The sequence below is a fragment of the Zalophus californianus genome, chromosome 8 (assembly GCF_009762305.2).
Source record: "Zalophus californianus isolate mZalCal1 chromosome 8, mZalCal1.pri.v2, whole genome shotgun sequence".
In the NCBI taxonomy this organism is placed as follows: domain Eukaryota; kingdom Metazoa; phylum Chordata; class Mammalia; order Carnivora; family Otariidae; genus Zalophus; species Zalophus californianus.
The window spans coordinates 94,322,031-94,345,225 of NC_045602.1; the positions used below are offsets into that span (position 1 = coordinate 94,322,031).

The 23,195-nt window shown below is 39.9% G+C and overlaps 1 protein-coding gene across 7 annotated transcripts in view; it reads left to right on the forward strand.

Moving 5' to 3' along the window:
• RALGAPA2 (Ral GTPase activating protein catalytic subunit alpha 2) overlaps positions 1 to 23,195 on the forward strand; it is a 341,673-nt gene that overhangs the window by 74,320 nt on the left and 244,158 nt on the right. For 6 of the 7 annotated variants that reach the window (XM_027624203.2, XM_027624204.2, XM_027624200.2 and 3 more), the window contains exons 5-9: positions 3,432 to 3,475; positions 12,074 to 12,251; positions 13,014 to 13,129; positions 15,340 to 15,478; positions 17,249 to 17,448. In XM_027624203.2, the coding sequence (XP_027480004.1) occupies positions 3,432 to 3,475; positions 12,074 to 12,251; positions 13,014 to 13,129; positions 15,340 to 15,478; positions 17,249 to 17,448 (677 nt within the window). Of the gene's footprint in view, positions 1 to 3,431; positions 3,476 to 12,073; positions 12,252 to 13,013; positions 13,130 to 15,339; positions 15,479 to 17,248; positions 17,449 to 23,195 lie in introns of those variants that run through there. The other variant, XM_027624207.2, reaches the window with a different exon arrangement.

Here is a 23,195-nt window from a genome sequence, read left to right on the forward strand (position 1 = left end):
ACTAAAACCAAGTAAGAATCCCTTTTATAATGTTAAAGTTAGATTAGAACTATCTTTGTGAACTAGTGGCCATAAAAAGATTATCTACAAGATTGTTACTTTGTCAAGAGAAATTGTCAAGCATTGCAGTTCTCACAAATTGAAAATGAGATAAGCAAAGAAGATTTTGAAAATATTGTTGGATTTGTTCCATTAAAGCCAGGAAAGTAAGATTATAATGCATTTTGTGTTATAAACAAAATATTTAAGCTAATGATGAGTTTTAATATTTTTCAATTGTTCAATATCGAGATTTTGTTTTTTTCAATATTTTTTCAATGATTAAATGTTCTGGAAAAAAATTAACCATTAAAAATACATAAAAACATGTCTATAGTGGTACACATTTTTCCTTTTACCTTAGGCTCCAGTATGGCTCAGCTGAACACTGGTACTTATTTAAAACTTTAATAATGTTCATCATGGATTTTTTTGCATTAATTTTGATTTTTAGAAGCTATTGTATTAAAATATTATTTTTTTTGATTACTGAGTTTTTGGTCCTTAAATCTTGTGCAGACCCCTCACTCTTCTTGTCCTAGACCCAGCCCTTCTTAGAAGCAATAAGACTCATATTCAAGAATATTTATAAAATACAATAAAAGTTAGCCAATAGAAGTTAGAAGTTCCTAGAATCAGTCCAACCATTGAATCTAATTTATAGAATCTAGTCCAGCTAGATTTTATTTACTCATTTATTCGTTTTCTCCTCACATGAATCAATATAGTGGCAACCAGTAGGGTTGAAGAAGCACCTGAAAAAGATAGGGGTGGGTATAATCATAGTGTGGGTGGGGTATTTAAAAGTCCAAACAGGATGGGTTAGCCTGGTGATGGGTATTAAAGAGGGCACATTCTGCATGGAGCACTGGGTGTTATACACAAACAATGAATGATGGAACACTATATCAAAAACTAATGATGTGATGTATGGTGATTAATATAACATAATACTAAAAAAATAAAGAAATAAAAATAACAGTCCAAACAGGTGTGATATATAGAGAGAAACTTTTTGAAATTAAAATGAAAAGGATTTCATAATGGTAGAGTAGCAATATCTTTGTGAACTTAGGACCTTAACAAATACCTAAAGTGGCCAGGCAAAGCTCTGAGGTATTTATCACTGATTTTCATGTTGAAACACTATGCTTTGTGCCCCTAGTGCACAAATATTCTTTCTAACATTGTTCTTATTTAAAAAAGAATGCCTCAGTGGTCCCCTGGGTAGCTCAGTCAGTTAAGCATCCAACTCTTGATCTCAGCTCAGGTCTTGATCTCAGGGTTGTGAGTTTGAGCCCTGAGTTGGGCTCCATGCTGGGCATGGAGCCTCCTTAAAAAAAAAAAAAAAAGAAAGAAAAATTAAAAGAGTGTCTTAGAGAATAGCTGATGCCTTATCTTGTGGGGAAAATGTACTTTTCATAAACCAGACACTGTTCTAAGCATTTGTATATATGAACTCATTTAAACTTCATTAACAATCTGCTACGGTAGGCACTGTTAATATCCCATTTTACAGATGAGAAGACTCGGGCATGGTGAGATTAAGTAACTGACTCAGGTTATACAGTAAGTGCAGAACCTAGATTTGAACCTTAGCAGTCTGACTTCTGACTCTGGCTTGTAACTGCCAAGCTGTACTACTTTACACATACAGGAGTTTCTAAATACAAGATGGGATAGATCAAATATGTATGTATTCGTTTTCTATTGCTGCTCTAACAAATTATCAGGTTAATTTAAAAAAAAAAGTCAGACTGTTGGCAGATATGGATCAGACATTCTGTATGTCTCTTTGTAAAGGCTGTCCTTTCTATAAATATTTTTCTTCTCTCTGTGTAGAAATGAGTGTATATAGGCAACTGTCGGTAGACTAAATGTTAAAAGTAAAACTGTGGACCTATTCTAAGAAGAGAAAGGGCTGAGAAGCCCCAGTGGTCATACACAATGACCAGGAGAAAGTGTTTCCAAGAATGTGTTTCAAGATGATGGATTTGCCAGATGTCCAGGAGGAGAGCTGTGTGCAGACTTTATCTCAAATCTCTTAAGGAGTGGAGTGTCTGTTGACCCTGCCAACCACGTGAGGTCCTCATGGGCATACTGGAGCCAGTATTAAACTGAGGCACACCAGACTTTGTCCAAGAATGGATGAACATGGAGGCAAGGGACAAGGCCCCAGGTTAAGGAGAGGTATGGGATAAAACAGTCCCATGAGCACAGGCACTTGAATCGTAGCTGTGAGAGAGCTTAGTCCAGTAAGTGGTGGCTCTAGACCAAAAATTACTGGAGATGGTTTGGTAACAGGAGAAGTAGAGGGAGGAGGGCACTTTAACTTCCCTTACTCTTTCACAAACCATTGGTGATTTAGTGCTGTAACGTAGTCATAACAATGGTGAGTTTCCACTAAGCCCCAGTATTATAAATGGCACAGCAATTACAAAATTGTATGCATTTAACTAACATGCATGTATCTATCCACATGAAGATGACCTATAGAAATTTGTTGAGACTAGCTCTATTTCTTGGTGGAACATCTCTTTGAAATACAGTGGTGGGGAAAATATGTTTTGATGTCCAAGTTTTAATTACTGCATAAAACTTCATCAGGAGATCTAAATAGTTTTCTTCCCAGAAAAATATGGAAGGAAAGGTTCTCTTGCCTAACTTCCAGTATATTTTCATTTTTAAAGATTACTTCCTTCTTTAAGGTTAAGATCCCATTTGGAGCCTACATCTGATATTTAGGTGGGGCTGCCAAGCCATCTCCATACTAAGACATGACCACATTTATAGAATGATGGGTAACATGTTTCCATCCTCATAAGAGAGGCTTTCTAATTGAAGAGGGCTGCAGCATCAAAGTTTTTGCAGTTGACTGGTGTAGTTCTGAGTAAACTTTGATTCCTCCTTGACAGTGACCAAAGATTCTGCTAGAGGACTGAACCCATAAATGTGATTGTTGCTACAAGGAAAGAAACATGCTGTTTTGAATATTTGCAAAATGTTCTTGTAAAATGTTCTGTGAGCAGTTTTATTTTTAACTTTAGAAATTAGAAAAAATCATTTATTTTATGCATGATGAGATATTTACCCATAATCCACTGTGGGCATATATCTTACTTTAATATCAATCATTTTGACTCTTTTAAGAGTTTTGAAAAGGTTCATACTTAAAGTACTTTCATCTTAAAGATATATCTCTGTCTCCTATGACATTGCTTTGTTTCTGAAGGTAAGTTTTATTTTTTAAAAATTATATTTTTTGTTATAAGTACATATTTTCTTTCTAAAACTGATCTTTTAAAATATATCTTAATCCATTTTGAGTTTTTTTTCTGTGTATGGTATAAATTTACATACTCTATTTCTAACTCAGTGTTTTAAACTTTCAGGCTCAACTTTAAAGAAGCTTCTACACACTGGAAATTCTATTAAGGTATTTATTTTAGATGAATGTGCAATGGCATTTTGTATCATTCTTAAATTTATTAGTACCACAAAGTGACAAAATTAGGCCATTTTGGGGGGAAAAAGATGTTTAAAAACCACTCAACTTTATTTTAAATTGAAAATTATATGGCAAATATTGCTAGAGTTTTTGTTCTTACATCATAATTTACTGTGATATACATTTTAAATATTATTCAGAGAACAGGGCTTGGGATTCAGAGTTTGGAATTTGGAATTCTAATTTTGATTCTGCTGTGTACAGTCAGGGAACCATTGGCAAGGCGCTAAATGCTCCACTTTTATCATCAGGAAAGGGAGGAAGCTAATTCCTCTCCAAGCTTCAGAGTTAATGTGCTGGATTCTGTTCACCCCAGTAATCTTGTTAAAATTATAGTTGTCTCTGAATTATTTTTGCTGGTTTTGAGAACTATTGTGGGGGAAAGAGCAGCAGAGCCTTACTTTTAAATATTTACCTATTTGTTTGCAGCAGATTGATCTTGTACTTTAGGTTAACTTTGGCTTATTTTGAAACGAACATACCTTTTATAATGATATATACCATTTGATACTAGATAAAATGACCCTAAAACATAAATGGCAAAAGAAGCCAGCCTCGAATATGTATCTTATGGGAGGTTATTCACTTGTAGCTAATCAGGTTATGTGTGTACCTTTGATAAGTTCATATATTTTTTGTTTTGTACCAGTTTAAACACTTACAGCCACTTAAATTTGTTGTTAACTATCTCTTACATGTTGAAAAAGGGAGATGAGCTATTCCTAGCTTCACCGTAGATTCCATATTTTATCCCTCCTATTTTATTTTATTCATTTTATTTATTTTTTATTTTATTTTATTATCTTATATTAGTCACCATACAGTACATCATTAGTTTTTGATGTGGTCATCCATGATTCATTGTTTTCATATAACACCCAGTGCTCCATGCAGTACATGCCCTCCTTAATACCCATCACCGGGCTAACACCCCCCCAACCCTGTTTGTTTCTCAGAGTCCATAGTCTCTCATGGTTCATCTCTCCCTCCGATTTCCCCCCTTCATTTTTCCCTTCCTTCTCCTAATGTCCTCCATGCTATTCCTTATGTTCCACAAATAAGTGAAACCATATAATTGACTTTCTCTGCTTGACTTATTCACTTAGCATAATCTCCTCCAGTCCCATCCATGTTGATGTAAAAGTTGAGTATTCATCCTTTCTGATGGCTGAGTAATATTCCATTGTATATATGGACCACATCTTCTTTATCCATTCACCTGTTGAAGAGCATCTCAGCTCTTTCCACAGTTTGGCTATTGTGGACATTGCTGCTATGAACATTGGGGTGTGTTATGGCCCTTCTTTTCACTACATCTGTGTCTTTGGGGTAAATACCCAGGAGTGCAATTGCTGGGTCATAGGGTAGCTCTATTTTTAAATTTTTGAGGAACCTCCACACTGTTTTCCAAAGTGGCTGTACCAATTTGCATTCCCACCAACACTGTAAGAGGGTTCCCCTTTCTCCACAACCTCTCCAACATTTGTTGTTTCTTGCCCTGTCCATTTTTGCCATTCTAACTGGTGTGAGGTGGTATTTCAATGTGCTTTTGATTTGAATTTTCCTGATGGCTAATGATGATGAACATTTTTTCATGTGTCTGTTAGCCATTTGTATGTCTTCTTTAGAGAAGTGTCTTTTCATGTCTTCTGCCCATTTTTTGACTTACTTGTTTTTTGGGTGTTGAGTTTGAGAAGTTCTTTATAGATCTTGTATACCAGCCCTTTATCTGTAGTGTCATTTGCAAATATTTTCTCCCATTCTGTGGGTTGCCTCTTTGTTTTGTTGACTGTTTCCTTTGCTGTGCAGAAGGTTTTTATCTGGATCAAGTCCCAAAAGTTCATTTTTGCTTTTGTTTCACTAGCTTTTGGAGATGTATCTTGAAAGAAGTTGCTGTGGCCAATGTCAAAGAGGTTACTGCCTATGTTCTTCTCTAGGATTTTGATGGATTCCTGTCTCACATTGAGGTCTTTCATCCATTTTGAGTTTATCTTTGTGTATGGTGTTAGAGAATGGTCGAGTTTCATTCTTCTGTATATAGCTGTGCAATTTTCCAAGCACCATTAATTGAAGAGACTGTCTTTTTTTCCATTGCATATTTTTTCCTGCTTTGTCAAAGATTATTTGACCATAGAGTTGAGGGTCCATATCTGGGCTCTCTATTCTGTTCCATTGGTCTATATGTCTGTTTTTGTGCCAGTACCATGCTATCTTGGTGATCACTGCTTTGTAATATAACTTGAAATTGGGCAACGTGATGCCCCCAGCTTTGTTTTTTTTCTTTTTCAACATTCTTGGTGATTCAGGGTCTTTTCTGATTCCATACAAATTTTAGGATTGTTTGTTCCAGCACTTTGAAAAATGTCATTGGAATTTTGATCAGAATGGCATTGAAGGTCTAGATTGCTCTGGGTAGCACAGACATTTTAACAGTGTTTATTCTTCCAATCCATGAGCATGGAATGTTTTTCCATCTTTTTGTGTCTTCTTCAATTTCTTTCATGAGTGTTCTGTAGTTCCTAGAGTATAAATCCTTTACCTCTTTGGTTAGGTTTATTCCGAGGTATCTTACGGTTTTTGGTGCTATTGTAAATGGAATCGTTTCTCTGATTTCTCTTTCTACAGTTGCATTGTTAGTGTATAAGAAAGCAACTGATTTCTGTGCATTGCTTTTGTATCCTGCCACATTACTGAATTGCTGTATGAGTTCTAGTAATTTGGAGGTGGAGTCTTTCGGGTTTTCCACATAAAGTATCATGTCATCTGCGAAAAGAGAGAGTTTGACGTCTTCTTTGCCAATTTGAATACCTTTTATTTCTTTTTGTTGTCTGATTGCTGTTGCTAGGACTTATAGTACTATGTTGAACAATAGTGGTGAGAGTGGGCATCCTTGATGTGTTCCTGATCTTAAGGGAAAGGCTCTCAGCTTTTCCCCATTGAATATGATACTCGCTGTGGGTTTTTCATAGATGGATTTTATGGACTTGAGGAATGTTCCCTCTATCCCTATACTCTGAAGAGCTTTAATCAGGAAAGTATGCTATATTTTGTCAGATGCTTTTTCTGCATCAACTGAGAGGACCATATGGTTCTTCTCTCTCCTCTTGTTAATGTGTTCTATCACATTGATTGATTTGTGAATGTTGAACCACCCTTGCATCCCGGGGATAAATCCCACTTGGTCGTGGTGGATGATCCTTTTAATGTATTGTTGGATCCTATTAGCTAGGATTTTGTTGAGGATTTTGGAATCCATATTCATCAGGGATATCGGTCTGAAATTCTCCTTTTTGATGGGGTCTTTGCCTGGTTTGGGGATTAAGGTAATGCTGGCCTTATAGAACGAGTCTGAAAGCTTTCCTTCTGTTTCTGTTTTTTGAAATAGCTTCAGGAGAATAGGTATTATTTCTTCTTTGGTTGTTTGGTAGAATTCCCCGGGGAATCTATCAGGCCCTGGACTCTTGTTTTTTGGGAGGTTTTTGATCGCTGCTTCCATCTCGTTACTGGTTATTGGCCTATTCAGGTTGTCAATTTCTTCCTGTTTCAGTCTTGGCAGCTTATAGGTTTCCAGGAAGGCCTCCATTTCATCCAGATTGCTCAGTTTATTGGCATATAGTTGTTGATAATAATTTCTAATAATTGTTTCCATTTCCTTGGTGTTAGTCGTGATCTATCCCCTTTCATTCATAATTTTATTAATTTGGGTCCTTTCTCTTTTCTCTTGGATAAGTCTGGCCTGTGGTTTATCGATCTTATTAATTCTTTCAAAAAACCAGCTTCTAGTTTCGTTGATCTGATCTACTGTGTTTCTGGTTTCTAATTCGTTGATCTCTGCTCTAATCTTAATTATTTTTCTTCTAATGCATGGCTTAGGCATCGTTTGTTGCTTTTTCTCTAGTTCTTTAAGGTGTAGAGTTAGTTGGTGAATTCGGGATTTTTCTGTTTTTTTGAGTGAGGTTTGGATGGCTATATATTTCCCCCTTAGGACCGCCTTTGCAGTATCCCATAGGTTTTGGACCGATGTATTTTCGTTCTTATTGGTTTCCGTGAATTGTTTAAGTTCTTTTTTGATTTCCTGGTTGACTCAAACATTCTTGAGCAGAGTGGTCTTTAGCTTCTAAGTGTTTGAATTTCTTCCAAATTTTTTCTTGTGATTGAGTTCCAGTTTTAAAGCATTATTGTCTGGGAATATGCAGGGAATAATCTCAGTCTTTTGGTATCGGTTGAGACCTGATTTGTGACCCAGTATGTGGTCTGTTCTGGAGAAAGTTCCATGTGCGCTCGAGAAGAATGAGTTTTCTGTTGTTTTAGGGTGGAATGTTCTGTATATATCTATGAGGTCCATCTGGTCCAGTGTATCATTCAAAGCTCTTGTTTCTTTGTTGATTTTCTGCTTAGATGATCTGTCTGTTCCTGAGAGTGAAGTATTGAGGTCTCCTACAATTAATGTATTGTTATTAATATGACTCTTTATTTTGGTTAACAGTTGGTTTATGTAGATGGCTGCTCCCATGTTGGGACCGTAGATATTTACAATCGTTAGATCTTCTTGTTGGATAGACCCTTTAAGAATGATATAGTGTCCTTCTGTTCTCTAACTACAGTCTTTAGTTTAAAATCTAATTTGTCTGATATAAGAATTGCTACCCATCTTTCTTTTGAGGTCCGCTGGAATGGAAGATGGATCTCCATCCCTTCACTTTCAGTCGATGTATCTTTAGGTTCAAAATGAGTCTCTTGTAGACAGCATATGGATGAGTCCTGTCTTTTGATCCAATCTGCAACCCTGTACCATTTTATGGGAGCATTTAGGCCATTCACGTTGAGAGTGATTATTGAAAGATATGAATTTCTTGTCATCATGTTGTCTGTGAAGACCTTGTTTTTATAGATTGTCCCTGTAAATTTCTGTTGTATATCACTCTTGGGGTCTTTCTCCTTTTATAGAACCCCCCCTTAATATTTCTTGCAGGGCCGGCTTACTGGTCACATATTCTTTCAGTTTCTGCCGGTCTTGTAAGTTCTGCTTCTCTCCATCCATTCTAAATGACAGCCTTGCCAGATAAACTATTCTTGGCTGCATGTTCTTCTCGTTTAGTACCCTGAATATGTCTTGCCAGGCCTTTCTGGTTTGCCAGGTCTCTGTGGATAGGTCTGACGTTATTCTGATGTTCCTCCCTCTGTATGTAAGGAAGCTCTTCCCCCTAACTGCCCTTAAGATGGTTTCCTTGGTTCTAGGATTTGTGAGTTTTACTATCTCATGCCGGGGTGTTGGCCTGTTTTCCTTGATCTTGGGAGGGGTCCTCTCTGCCTCTAGGACACGAATGTTTGTTTCATTCCCCAGATTAGGGAAGTTCTCAGCTACGATTTGCTCAAATATATCTTCTAGTCCTCTCTCTCTCTCCACCCCCTCTCTGGGATTCCAATAATTCTGACATTGGAATGCTTCATGGTGTCACTTATTTCTCTGATTCTATTTTCATGTTCAGTTGTTTTTCCCTGGCCTCCTCTTTTCCCTTTTTATCTATTAAATGGTCTTCCAGGTCACTAATTCATTCTTCTGCCTCACTTACCCTAGCTGTTAGATTATCTAGATTGGATTGGATCTCATGGATAGCATTTTTAAGTTCTGCCAATTCAGCTTTCATTTCTGCCCTTAGAGGCTCTATGTTGCCATTAATTGATTTCTGCATTCTAGCTATTGTCTTCGCAATTGGTAGCCTGAATTCCATCTCCGACATCTTGGTTATATCTGCATCCATTTGTAAATCTGAGGCATAAGTCATAATCTCTGAGTCTTTCCTATTTTGGGGGTTCCTCCTCCTAGTCATTCTGTTGAGGGGTGGTTGAGGGAATATATATAGTATAAATTATTGACCACAACCCAAGCAAGATGCACCTGTTTTCTAGGGACCTGAGGATTGCTGGCCTCTTGTTCTCCCAGCCTGTCTTCTGGGGGAGGGGCCTGCCACGCTGTTACTTACGCAACCTTGTTTGGGCAGAGTTGCCCTGCCCCCCTGTGGCGGGGAATGGGCTCAGTGGGAACCAGTTTTTTGGGGCTTTTGTTCTCTGGTGGCTTTCCCTGGTGGCTTTCTGTGTCTCTTCTGAGAGTCAGAGCAGAAGAGACCATTTCCAACCCTCTGCCTCAGAGCAGAGAGATCACAGTCTGTTCTTCATGAGCTCTCAGGCCACACTATCTCCGTTTCTGTCTGTGCTGCTATAAACTGCAGTGTCCTGGGTTGTGCACCCCTCCGCAGTGCTCCCAGTCCTGCCTCCAGGTCGGGGCACGTCTCTGCCCTTTGTGGTTTTGAAACCACCAGCCGCCCCCCAGTTCGCACATGCTGCCCTGCTGCTCTGGTTTCCATCTAAGGTCCTTTCCCCACCGCTACGGGTCTGCGAGTCTGTGCTCGGTCCCTAGCATGGGAGACTATCGCTCACCGGCAGTGTAGGATCCCAACAGCCAGGTTCCCTTCCGCTGCTGTTTATCCTCTGATTTCTGTCCGAGGAATCATGGCTCCCCACTTTGTACCTCGAAACCAACCACCCGCAATATTCTGATTGTAGAGATCCAGATCTTCTTACATCTCAGGCTGATTTCGTGGGTGTTTAGAGTGGTCTGGTAGATCTTCAGCTCAATCCTGGGGACCAGTTAGAATAGGGTCCCCTACTCCTCTGCCATCTTTTCCTCTCCCCTTACCACTACTTCTTACTTATCCCTCCTATTTTAATTAATAGTCTTATAGTTAAAATTTATCAGGTTGTGACCTCATGTTTATTATTGGCCTTATTTATATTTTGTTAACTTAAATACAGTTAACATAAAAACTTGGAGACATGATAGAATTTTGTAGAAACTTTCCTCCTGTTAAATTTAATATAATTTGGTTGGATATACATAGAGCCATGTCATTTTTGGTCTCTTGTATTTAGCAGTATCACCACTTATTTTGCCTGCTTAGGGAGAGGAGGACGGGTGTGAGTGGTCATGAAGGTTTGTGCACAGCAGTGTTGTGTCCCCAGGCATGTCTGAGAGTGTGTCCTGGAATCCACTCTTGATGGCCTAGAACTGTCTCCAGACAGGGTGTCTGTCTCGGTGTATTTGACTTCTATGGGGAGTCAGCCCAGCTAGCTTTTCTCCCTCTCTTGCCTTCCGTTGCCTTCCCTTGCCTTCCCTTGCCTTCCCTTCCTTTCCCTTCCCTTCCCTTATCTTGCCCTCCCTTGCCTTCCCTTCCCTTCCCTTCCCTTCCCCTTTGCCTTCCCTTGCCTTCCCTTCCTTTCCCTTCCCTTCCCTTATCTTGCCCTCCCTTGCCTTCCCTTCCCTTCCCTTCCCTTCCCCTTTGCCTTGCCTTGCCTTCCCTTCCCTCCCCTCCCCTCCCCTTCCCTTCCCCTTTGCCTTCCCTTCCCTTCCCTTCCCCTTTGCCTTGCCTTGCCTTCCCTTCCCTCCCCTCCCCTTCCCTTCCCCTTTGCCTTCCCTTCCCTTCCCCTTTGCCTTCCCTTCCCTTGCCTTCCCTTCCCCTTTGCCTTCTGTTCCCCTTTCCCTTCCCCTTTCCCTCCCCTTTGCCTTCCCCTTTCCCATCCCCTCTCCCTTCTCCCTTCAGCTTTCCTGCAGAGCCTCATGTTTGGCTTAAACACTTGCTCTTAAGGAATCTGCACCACCTTGGTGTAGTTGAGAGAAGATCAGGCAGTCCCTAAGTTGCCTATATTTGGAGCTCACTGCATCTTTCAGCTTCATCTGACATGTTTTTCATTTATTTCCTTATTTAATTTCTTACATTGGTGTTATCTTTTCAGCCATTTAGAAATATAGAAACAGAAGTACTTACCTAAATTCTAGGAATGGGATGGAGCTAAAAGTAAATGTAGAGGAGGACAAAAGGGCATATCTGCCTGTATCGATGTACTCCACCAAGTCATGCTGGTCATTCAGAGCGCAGGAAAGCTGTTGGAGAAAGCAGAGTAGGGACATGAGGCAGGGAACCTGGAGAGCTGCCCTGTCCCATTGAGCCAGGTCCTCAAGGTCTTATTTAGCTCTAAGATTTTTTGGGAACATTACATTATACATGTGCATATTGTAGTGGCATGACAAAAACCCTATTCAAAGCACAGTGTAAATTTGGAGGAAGATTATCTTTGCATTGTTTTTGTGGATGACTGACTGTTGATTATACGGGCACTGTTGTAACTCACTTAACCCTGTACCAGTACTTTGTGGTAAATTCTGTTATCATCCCTATTATACAGAGGGGGAGACTAATGCATAGAGAAGTTCAGTGGTTCTCCACTGGCCACAGCTAAGCCAGCAAGCGGCAGAGCCTGCATTCGAACCCAGGCACTGTGGCTCCAGACCCCAAGCTCTTAACCCTGTGCTTCTTGTAGCATGCCTGCTTCCTTGTCACTAAGAACTTGGTGCAGGAATTTAACAGTACCTTTAACTTCTAGTTTTTCTTTCTCAGAACTGATTCTGCATTGCAGTGCATCTCTGCATAAACATGTGTTTAATTTTGTCACCTTTAATTTTGTTTTTAGATAAGATGTGAAGGAATCAGGCTATTTCTTCTGTGGCTTCAAGCACTTCAGACAAACTGTGCAGAAGAGCAGGTTCTGATTTTTGCTTGCCTCGTGCCTGGTTTCCCAGCGATCATGTCATCCAGAGGGCCCTGTACGCTGGAGACACTCATCAATCCTAGCCCTAGTGTGGCTGATGGTGAGGAACATTAGCAGACCTTACAGGTTGAAATGACTCTTCAAGTTACATTGAGGAATTCCTTGGTTTGTCATTATCCTGAATAGAAATCTTTATTTCATAGATGGGGTCGGAGGAAGAATTATTCCCTGCTCATATTCACAGTAAAGTCTTACAGACATTAGAATTGAAAGAATCGGAGCCTATTTTATATGAAATGATGACAGGAGAAATTTACTGAAGTGGTGGAAACAGGAATGGAAGGGAGGGGACAGATGTTGGCAGTAGCAGGAAGTAGAGACACATGGTGTGTCTGGAGTGTTTTTGTGGCTGTTAATGAGATTTAAATCTGCCATCCAAAACTACTGTTTATTTTCCTCACATGATTGTTTCATGAGTGGACATTCATCTGCTCACCCAGCTGTGTATTTTCGTGCAGCATTCATGGGAGGACAATAGTGTCCTCCTGGGAGTATTAATGGCAGCCATTTGTATCCAGTGAGTTTTCAAGAAACTTGCCAGTTAGGGCCATTGATTTATTAATGCATATCACTTTATTGCCCAATGACAGGTACTTGATCTTAGGCTGGCCAAGGCAGAATTTGAAAGAGAGAAGAATGGTTTAGAGGGAAGGGTGGCTTCATGAGCATTTGTACCATATTTCCAAGCCCTTCATGCACAGTGGCCTGGAGTGTAGTATGAGCAGGTTCCAGTGGATAGGCAGATGTATTTCAATAGAGGGTAACTTTGATGAAAGAGCTCTCCTTTTTTTCCACTCTGCAGCAAAGATATATCCAGAAGAAATCACTCCACTCCTACCAGCCGTATCAGGGGAAAAGATCGCTGAGGACCAAACATGCTTTTTTCTTCAAATACTGTTGAAATATATGGTTATTCAGGTAAGAGCGAAATCATGGATAATTCAGTAATGGTCTTACTCTCGATGGGAAAGAGAAAACATTGCTTCTTTTCTTCCGGCTCATATTTTGTATTTTTGCTTTTTCTTTGAGGTGATTCTTCGTGATACTTCACTAGAAATAGAATATGTGCCAGTTCATATCAGCAAAGACCTGGCATACATACTATTTTGTGTGAGTGTGTATGTAAAGGAAAAAATTCAGTTCTCCATCTACTGTCTTATTATTACTACATTCACACAGAACACTTCACTTCTAACACTTGTGGTTACCGGATGTGTGGGTTTTTCCCTCACCAGGCAACTCTGCAACACCAGCTGGGTGTCCTGTAGTTTAACTCAGCTTTGATGCTATCTGCCTTGAGATGGCATCAGATCCCACAGGTTAAGGGCTCAGTCCCATGAGACTGTTCCATCACATTCAGGTGCCAGTCACAAGTAGGAGGGCCCCAGGTTACCCACAGCTTCTCTACAACTTAACTACAAATCAGAGGTTCCCACAGCTCCTCCTCAGGTTCAGCTGCTTTGCTAGAGTGGCTTACAGAACTCTGGGAAACATTTGTTTTCATTTACCAGTTTATTAAAGGATATGATAAAAGATACAGATGAAAAGCCAGATGCAGAGACACAAAGGGTATAGTCTGGGAGGGTCCCAAGCCCAGGAATGTCTGTTCCTGTGGAGTTGGGGTTTGTCACCCTCCCAGTACATGGATATGTTCACTCACCTGGAAGTTCCCTGAAACCTCTGCTACTGGGATTTTTATGAAGTCTTCCTCACATAGACATGCTCTCCTTCCAGCCCCTCTCCCCTCTCTGGAGGAATGGAGAGGTTGGGGTGGGGGTGCTGAAAATTCTAAGTTCTAATCATGGCATGGTCGTTCTGGTCAGTAGCCCTCACTCAGGAGCCATCTGGGAGCTCCCCTGCCCCAGAGTTGTGTTATTAGAACAAAAGATGCTCCCTGTGCTCTTATCACTTAGGAAATTACAAGGGTTTTAGGGGCTCTGTGCCAGGAAGTGGGGGCAGAGACCCATATGTATTTTCTATTACCTCATAGTATATTAATCTATTTTTGCCTCTTCGCTTCTTCCTGACCCCTGATCCTATGCTAGCAAGGCAGGATGGAGGAGGAGGCAGGCCCGGAGGCTGAACTGGCAGATCAGGAATAGGCAGAGCAGGCAGGAAGATTCAGGTGAAAGCATATGGCGTTATCTCTTTGTGCCACCACCACAGACCTACTTGATGTCACATGTTCCTTTCTCTGTTTATCAACTGAATACAGAGTTAGTATCATTAGTTCGTGATTTCAGTAGGTGATCCCTTTCCTCTAGTCTACATTTCTGATAATGGTTCAAAAAAAAGCTACTGAATTCTTTTCTCTAAGCCAACACTTCTCCTGTCTCTGAATTCTTCCAGGGAACTCTGTCCAATCTCTCTGTCCTCCACAACCAAGTTTGTTGACTTTATAATCTCTGCTCAGTCCACTTTCTCTCCTGACACTCACTACTACCTGCCTCTGCCCTGTCACTGCTAAGACAGAGGCTAAGACCCTGAAGGAGGTTTAGAGGTCAAGTCCAGAGGAAGGACACTTTAGTGTTTGCCTTACTTAATCTTTCAGGTGATCTGACAATGACTGCCCCTTCTTCATGATATTCTCTCCTCCCCTAATGTTTTCTTCCTTCTTTCCTCCTCCTTTTCTTCTTGGCCAGTTTTCTTTAGGGGACTGTTTCTCTCTGCTGTCCCTCAAGATTCAGTCCTTGTCTCCCTTTCTGACTACTCTGTCCTATTGGGCAATGGCCCTTTTTGAGTTTTAAAGAAAAAGTACCAGGTTACGTTTGACTAAATGTTTTAAGGGCAGAAAGAATGTTAAGTCATTATTGAGAACAGGTGGAAAAAAATACAGGCATGATGAGTAGAGCAAGTTTAAAAACATCTAATATCTATCATTGGGTGATTTTTTTTAATACTAAGTAAAAATATCTTTAACATAGTTAACTTTTGAAGTATTCATTCTTGTCATCGTTTGAGTTTTAAGATAGAATTTCATTACATGATTGTCAACATTATTTGTCACGATTTGTCATGATTTTTTAAATTTAGGATTGGACTTTTAATATAATAAAAGCACTTTAGTTTAGTAGACATTAAGTTGAAATGTAAATGTACATATGTTCTTTCCCACATATTATCCAAAGGCTGCAAGCTTGGAGTGGAAGAATAAGGAGAATCAAGATACTGGTTTTAAATTTCTTTTTACATTGTTTCGAAAGTATTATCTTCCTCATTTATTTCCATCATTTACTAAGTTAACAAACATCTACAAACCTGTACTTGGTAAGTACTGATTGGGCCATGTCTAGAGGATGTCCACAGGGACGCTGTCCATTCTTTTTCAAAGTGACCTTTGTTTATTTTTAAGTAAAATAGTCATTTTATTCTTATATTTAATGGTAACTTTATTGTAAGAGGTTTAAAGTTTCCTGATAAATGATTTTACCTATTTGTACAAACTACGTATTTGTACCTCAGCTCATAGCAACAAAGGGGACTGGGGCTCCTGTACTTAGAAATAATTCAACATGTGTCATGATTCTTTTTGGTGTAATTATATTTAAAATCTTTTAATGGCTTTATTTTATTGAAACTGTTTATTGAAGGCAGTGTTCATTATATCACACCAGGATGTTCAAGTTTGCATTTCCTTAAGTCTTCTCTTATGGATGGTGGGGTATGGTGACCCCAGACCTTGCCGAGTGGCGAGGCAGGCCAGCCCAGGCCACACAGCTGCGCACAGTAGGCCCTTTCTTTTATCCTGGATCTTCCATCCAGCAGGTGCTACTTACAGCTTGTTATGGAGGAGCCAATGTTTGGGCAGCTGGGAAACCAGAAAGGAAGGAAACCATAAGGGAATTTCTAATTTCGCTGGTAAAGTTTTTCTTCTTTGAAAAATGAAGGCTCACAGGACAGAAGTATCCCTTAGATTGGTGCTGGGGAGGGGAGGCAAATTTTCTTCTCCCTATTATTTTGAAGCAGGCAAAATTAGTTAAAATGAATAATCAGGAACAATTTTGGAGGGGAAAAGGTTACAACAGACATTAATCCATCTGGGGAATGTGGACTACTAACTCAGTTGCCTTTGGGTGTTTGTTTACATATACACACACGTGTGCACACTTGGATCAAGGGAAAACAGCAGAAGCTTGATGCGTTTTGAAAGATGTAGAAGTACTAACCTTTAGAGGTACTGCGATAAATGTTTGTTAGCTATATATATGTGGGTATTGTTTTCAGAACTTGTTTCTGATTTTATAAATAGTCTATATACACTGTGGAAAACATAGTATACTTTAATATGCTGAACTTAAATTTATTTGTTGAGAACTTGTCTGCCTCATGCAGGTACCTCCAGGTGCATAAAAGTTAGTAAGAGAGTTGGACATACAGCAAGTAGTAGCTCGAATCCAATACCATGTAATTTTTTGTATGGATTATGAAATTTAAAGAATGAGAAGGGGACTTCTTATTAATTCTTTGGAAATAGTGGTGTACGATACCTCAAAGATGAATTCTTTCAGACATAAAGTAGTTTATACTGATTCTATTCTTTGGATTCATCTAAAAGGAAAAGGATATAAAACTAAAGTCCCATGGATTTGATTAGTATAGTATTGGATGTTAAAATATCTAAAATGATTTAAAAAATACTAAAATGCCTAAAATGATGAAAAATGTCTATATATGCTTTTAGATTTGTTTCAATCATAAAATAAGATTAAATTAGTTATAATGTATGTGAAAATATTTTTACTATTATAATCTCATATCATTTCTTAAATTTGTTAAAGAGTTATTAGCTTAGTACTTCCATAGCCATATGCCCTAGCTGTAACAAGCAAACAATAACAGTAGCCACTGTCCCATCTTGGTCAGGTTGCAAGGCAGAATCAGAAACGAGTCTACCAAAAGATGTCATCTTTAATAATTTCTGGTTCTTTAATTTTAGTTGCTATTCATACCACCAAATATATATCTGCTTAGTTAGAAACTGAACCATTTGTGGGGATTACACTCACTAACCGAATCATGTATTCTGTTTTCTTCCAGACATCCCCCATTTGAGACCAAAGCCGGTGTACATTACTACAGCTCGAGACAATGAAAACATTTACAGTACAAAAATTCCATACATGGCAGCTCGCGTTGTTTTTATTAAATGGATCGTAACTTTCTTTTTGGAAAAAAAGTATCTAACTACAACCCAAAACACTAAAAATGGAGTTGATGTACTGCCCAAAATCATACAGGTATGTCATTCATCTTCTTCTTATCTTTTACACAGGTAAGAATACACTAACACATACCAAAGTAATTGATTATTAGGATTTTGGTTCTTCAAGGATGTTGATTATCAGGATTGGTTTTATTGGTGGGCTCGCTCTGTATAGCTGAGGTGTCAGAGGGAGCTCTGAGGTAGCACTTGCAGTGCTCTGTTGACATTGCATGACCAGGTGATCTTGGGGGCCAGGGAGACATTCTGAGAAGATGGCTATTGTGTGCAGACTCCTGGCTCCCTCTCATTTTCCTTCCTTTGCTCAAGTAACAGTGACCTCAGAGCATAATACCAGGGCCTGTGTTGCCTTCACCAATCCCCAGCACCAGGAAGGCCCTCAGGAATCATGTAGGTGGGCCATGGGAAGGACCCGTGAGACTGCCAACTGCCCTTCTGGAATCTCAGGGGAAGGAGTAGAAGAGCATCTCAGGATTTCGGGGTGCCATGATGGAATCCCTGGAAGAAAAGTCTGTCTCTCTTCAAGGCCTTCAGTGAAGACTTCTTTCTTTCTTTTTTTTTTTTTTAAAGATTTTATTTATTTATTTGAGAGAGAAGGAGAGATAGAGAGTACAAGCGGGGAGGAGAGGGAGAAGCGGGCTCCCCGCAGAGCAAAGAGCCCAATGTGGGGCTTGAGCCCAGGACCCTGAGATCATGACCTGAGCCGAAGGCAGATACTTAACCGACTGAGCCACCCAGGCACCCCAAAGACCTCTTTCTGTGTGGGGCCTGTGGTGTATCTTCCCTCTCTTGCGGTCCTTAGTCACAGACAAATAGGGCTTTCCCAGCAGGCTGAGTTGCTTAGGGACTTTGCGCTGGGTAGAGCAGGACCACTTGCAGAGGTTCGAAAGCAGCTGCTTCATGGCAGGGACATGGTTTTATGCACAAGTGTGGTTCACTTAGAGCAGATTTGCTGATGCCCTGGAGTTCCCAGAAGCCTGACTAGGCCTGAGCTGGAAGAGTGCACACACCTGAGTGACAATTAGCATTTTGATGGAAGAGTACCAAACAGGTCCAGAGCACGTGTCCTCATTGATAAGAACTGACTAAAGAACTGGAGAAACATTTTCAAAGAAGTCTGAGGGGGATACAATTACAGTAAGAGCAACAAAAGACTTACTGAAGATTTTATTTTATTTTTTATTTTTTTCTTGTTATGTTAATCACCATAGATTACATCATTAGTTTTTGATGTAGTGTTCCATGATTCATTGTTTCTGCATAACACCCAGTGCTCCACGCAGAATGTGCCTTCTTCAATACCCATCACCAGGCTAACCCATCGCCCCACCCTCCTCCCCTCTAGAACCCTCAGTTTGTTTTTCAGAGTCCATTGTCTCTCATGGTTCGTCTCCCCCTCCGACTTACTCCCCTTCATTCTACCCCTCCTGCTATCTTCTTCTTTTTCTTTTTTCTTAACATATGTTGCATTATTTGTTTCAGAAGTACAGATCTGTGATTCAACAGTCTTGCACAATTCACAGCACTCACCATAGCACATACCCTCCCCAATGTCTATCACCCAGCCACCCCATCCCTCCCACCCCCCCACCACTCCAGCAACCCTCAGTTTGTTTCCTGAGATTAAGAATTCCTCCTATCAGTGAGGTCATATGATACATGTCTTTCTCTGATTGACTTATTTCACTCAGCATTATACCCTCCAGTTCCATCCACGTCGTTGCAAATGGCAAGATCTCATTCCTTTTGATGGCTGCATAATATTCCATTGTGTATATATACCACATCTCCTTTATCCATTCATCTGTTGATGGACATCTTGGCTCTTTCCACAGTTTGGCTATTGTGGACATTGCTGCTATAAACATTGGGGTGCACATACCCCTTCGGATCCCTACATTTGTATCTTTGGGGTAAATACCCAGTAGTGCAATTGCTGGATTGTATGGTAGCTCTATTTTCAACAGTTTGAGGAACCTCCATACTGTTTTCCAGAGGGGTTGCACCAGCTTGCATTCCCACTAACAGTGTAGGAGCGTTCCCCTTTCTCCGCATCCCCGCCAACATCTGTCTTTTCCTGACTTGTTAATTTTAGCCATTCGGACTGGTGTGAGGTGGTATCTCATTGAGGTTTTGATTTGGATTTCCCTGATGCCGAGCGATGTTGAGCACTTTTTCATGTGTCTGTTGGCTATTTGGATGTCTTCTTTGGAAAAATGTCTGTTCATGTTTTCTGCCCATTTCTTGATTGGATTATTTGTTCTTTGGGTGTTGAGTTTGATAAGTTCTTTATAGATTTTGGATACTAGCCCTTTATCTGGTATGTCATTTGCAAATATTTTCTCCCATTCTGTTGGTTGTCTTTTGGTTTTGTGGACTGTTTCTTTTGCTGTGCAAAAGCTTTTTATCTTGATGAAATCCCAAATAGTTCATTTTTGCCCTTGCTTCCCTTGCCTTTGGCGATGTTTCTAGGAAGAAGTTGCTGCGGCCAAGGTCGAAGAGGTTGCTACCTGTGTTCTCCTTTAGGATTTGGATGGACTCCTGTCTCACGTTTAGGTCTTTCAACCATTTGGAGTCTATTTTTGTGTGTGGTGTAAGGAAATGGTCCAGTTTCATCCTTCTGCATGTGGCTGTCCAATTTTCCCAACACCATTTGTTGAAGAGACTGTCTTTTCTCCATTGGACATTCTTTCCTGCTTTGTCAAAGATGAGTTGACCATAGAGTTGAGGGTCCATTTCTGGGCTCTCTGTTCTGTTCCATTGATCTATGTGTCTGTTTTTGTGCCAGTACCATACTGTCTTGATGATGACAGCTTTGTAATAGAGCTGGAAGTCCGGAATTGTGATGCCGCCAGCTTTGCTTTTCTTTTTCAATATTCCTCTGGCTATTCGGGGTCTCTTCTGGTTCCATACAAATTTTAGGATGATTTGTTCCATTTCTTTGAAAAAAGTGGATGGTATTTTGATGGGGATTGCATTGAATGTGTAGATTGCTCTAGATAGCATTGACATCTTCACAATGTTTGTTCTTCCAATCCATGAGCATGGAACGTTTTTCCATTTCTTTGTGTCTTCTTCAATTTCTTTCATGAGTATTTTCTAGTTTTCTGAGGACAGATCCTTTGCCTCTTTGGTTAGATGTATTCCTAGGTATCTTATGGTTTTGGGTGCCATTGTAAATGGGATCGACTCCTTGATTTGTCTCTCTTCTGTCTTGTTGTCGGTGTATAAGAATGCCACTGATTTCTGTGCATTGATTTTATATCCTGCTACTTTACTGAATTCCTGTATGAGTTCTAGCAGTTTTGGGGTGGAGTCTTTTGGGTTTTCCACATAAAGTATCATATCATCTGCAAAGAGTGGGAGTTTGACTTCCTCTTTGCCGATTTGGATGCCTTTGATTTCTTTTTGTTGTCTGATTGCTGTGGCTAGGACTTCTAATACTATGTTGAATGGCAGTGGTGATAGTGGACATCCCCGCCACGTTCCTGACCTTAGGGGAAAAGCTCTCAGCTTTTCCCCATTGAGAATGATATTCACTGTAAGTTTTTCATCGATGGCTTTTATGATATTGAGGTATGTACCCTCTATCCCTACACTCTGAAGAGTTTTGATCAAGAAAGGATGCTGTACTTTGTCAAATGCTTTTTCTGCATCTATTGAGAGGATCATATGATTCTTGTTCTTTCTTTTGTTAATGTATTGTATCACGTTGATTGATTTGCGGATGTTGAACCAACCTTGCAGCCCAGGGATAAATCCCACTTGGTCATGGTGAATAATCCTTTTAATGTACTGTTGGATCCTATTGGCTAGTATTTTGGTGGGAATTTTTGCATCCATGTTCATCAAGGATATTGGTCTGTAATTCTCCTTTTTGATGGGGTCTTTGGTTTTGGGATCAGGTGGGCTGATGGTGGGCTGTAATGGTGGGCTCATAAAATGAGTTTGGAAGTTTTCCTTCCATTTTTATTTTTTGGAACAGTTTCAGGAGAATAGGTATTAATTCTTCTTGAAATGTTTGGTAGAATTCCCCTGGGAAGCCATCTGGCCCTGGGCTTTTGTTTGTCGGGAGATTTTTGATGACTGCTTCAGTTTCCTTTTTGGTTACAGGTCTGTTCAGGTTGATTTGGGTCCTTTCTCTTTTCTTTTTGATAAGTCTGACCAGGGGTTTATTAATCTTGTTAATTCTTTCAAAGAACCAGCTCCTAGTTTCGTTGATCTGTTCTACTGTTCTTTTGGTTTCTATTTCATGGATTTCTGCTCTGATCTTTATGATTTCTCTTCTCCTGCTGGGTTTAGGCTTTATTTGCTGTTTTTTCTCCAGCTCCTTTAGGTGTAGGGTTAGGTTGTGTATTTGAGACCTTGCTTGTTTCTTGAGAAAGGCTTGTATTGCTATATACTTTCCTCTTAGGACTGCCTTTGCTGTATCCCAAAGATTTTGAACAGTTGTGTTTTCATTTTCATTGGTTTCCATGAATTTTTTAATTCTTCTTTAATTTCCTGGTTGACCCATTCATTCTTTAGTAGGATGCTCTTTAGCCTCCATGTATTTGAGTTCTTTCTGACGTTCCTCTTGTGATTGAGTTCTAGTTTCAAAGCATTGTGGTCTGAAAATATGCAGGGAATAATCCCAATCTCCTGGTAATGGTTGAGACCTGATTTGTGACCCAGGATGTGATCAATTCTGGAGAATGTTCCATGGGCACTAGAGAAGAATGTGTATTCTGTTGTTTGGGATGGAATGTTCTGAATATGTCTGGGAAGTCCATTTGGTCCAGTGTGTCATTTAAAGTCTTTATTTCCTTGTTGATCTTTTGCTTAGATGATCTGTCCATTTCAGTGAGAGGGGTGTTAAAGTCCCCCACTATTATTGTATTGTTGTCAATGTGTTTCTTTGCTTTTGTTGTTAATTGCCTTATAAAATTGGGTGCTCCCATGTTAGGGGCATAGATATTTACAACTGTTAGATCTTCTTGTTGGATAGACCCTTTAAGTAGGATAGAGAGTCCTTCCTCATCTCTTATTACAGTCTTTGTTTTAAAATCTAATTTGTCTGATAGAAGGATTGCCACCCCAGCTTTCTTTTGGTGTCCATTAGCATGGTAAATGGTTTTCCACCCCCTCACTTTCAACGTGGGGGTGTCTTTGGGTCTGAAATGAGTCTCTTGCAGACAGCATATCGATGGGTCTTGTCTTTTTATCCAATCTGATAGCCTGTGTCTTTTGATTGGGGCATTTAGCCCATTTACAGTCAGGGTAACTATTGAAAGATAGGAATTTAGTGCCATTGTTTTGCCTGTAGGTGACTGTTACTGTGTATTGTCTGTGTTCCTTTCTGATCTATGCCGCTTTTAGGCTCTCTCTTTGCTTAGAGGACCCCTTTCAATATTTCTTGGAGGGCTGGTTTCGTGTTTGCCAATTCCTTTAGTTTTTGTTTGTCCTGGAAGCTTTCTATCTCTCCTTCTATTTTCAATGACAGCCTAGCTGGATATAGTATTCTTGGCTGCATATTTTTCTCGTTTAGTGCTCTGAAGATATCCTGCCAGTCCTTTCTGGCCTGCCAGGTCTCTGTGGATAGGTCTGTTGCCAATCTAATATTTCTACCATTGTAGGTTACATATCTCTTCTCCCGAGCTGCTGTCAGGATTTTCTCTTTGTGTCTGAGACTCGTAAGTTTTACTATTAGATGTCAGGGTGTTGACCTATTTTTATTGATTTTGAGAGGGGTTCTCTGTGCCTCCTGGATTTTGATGGCTGTTT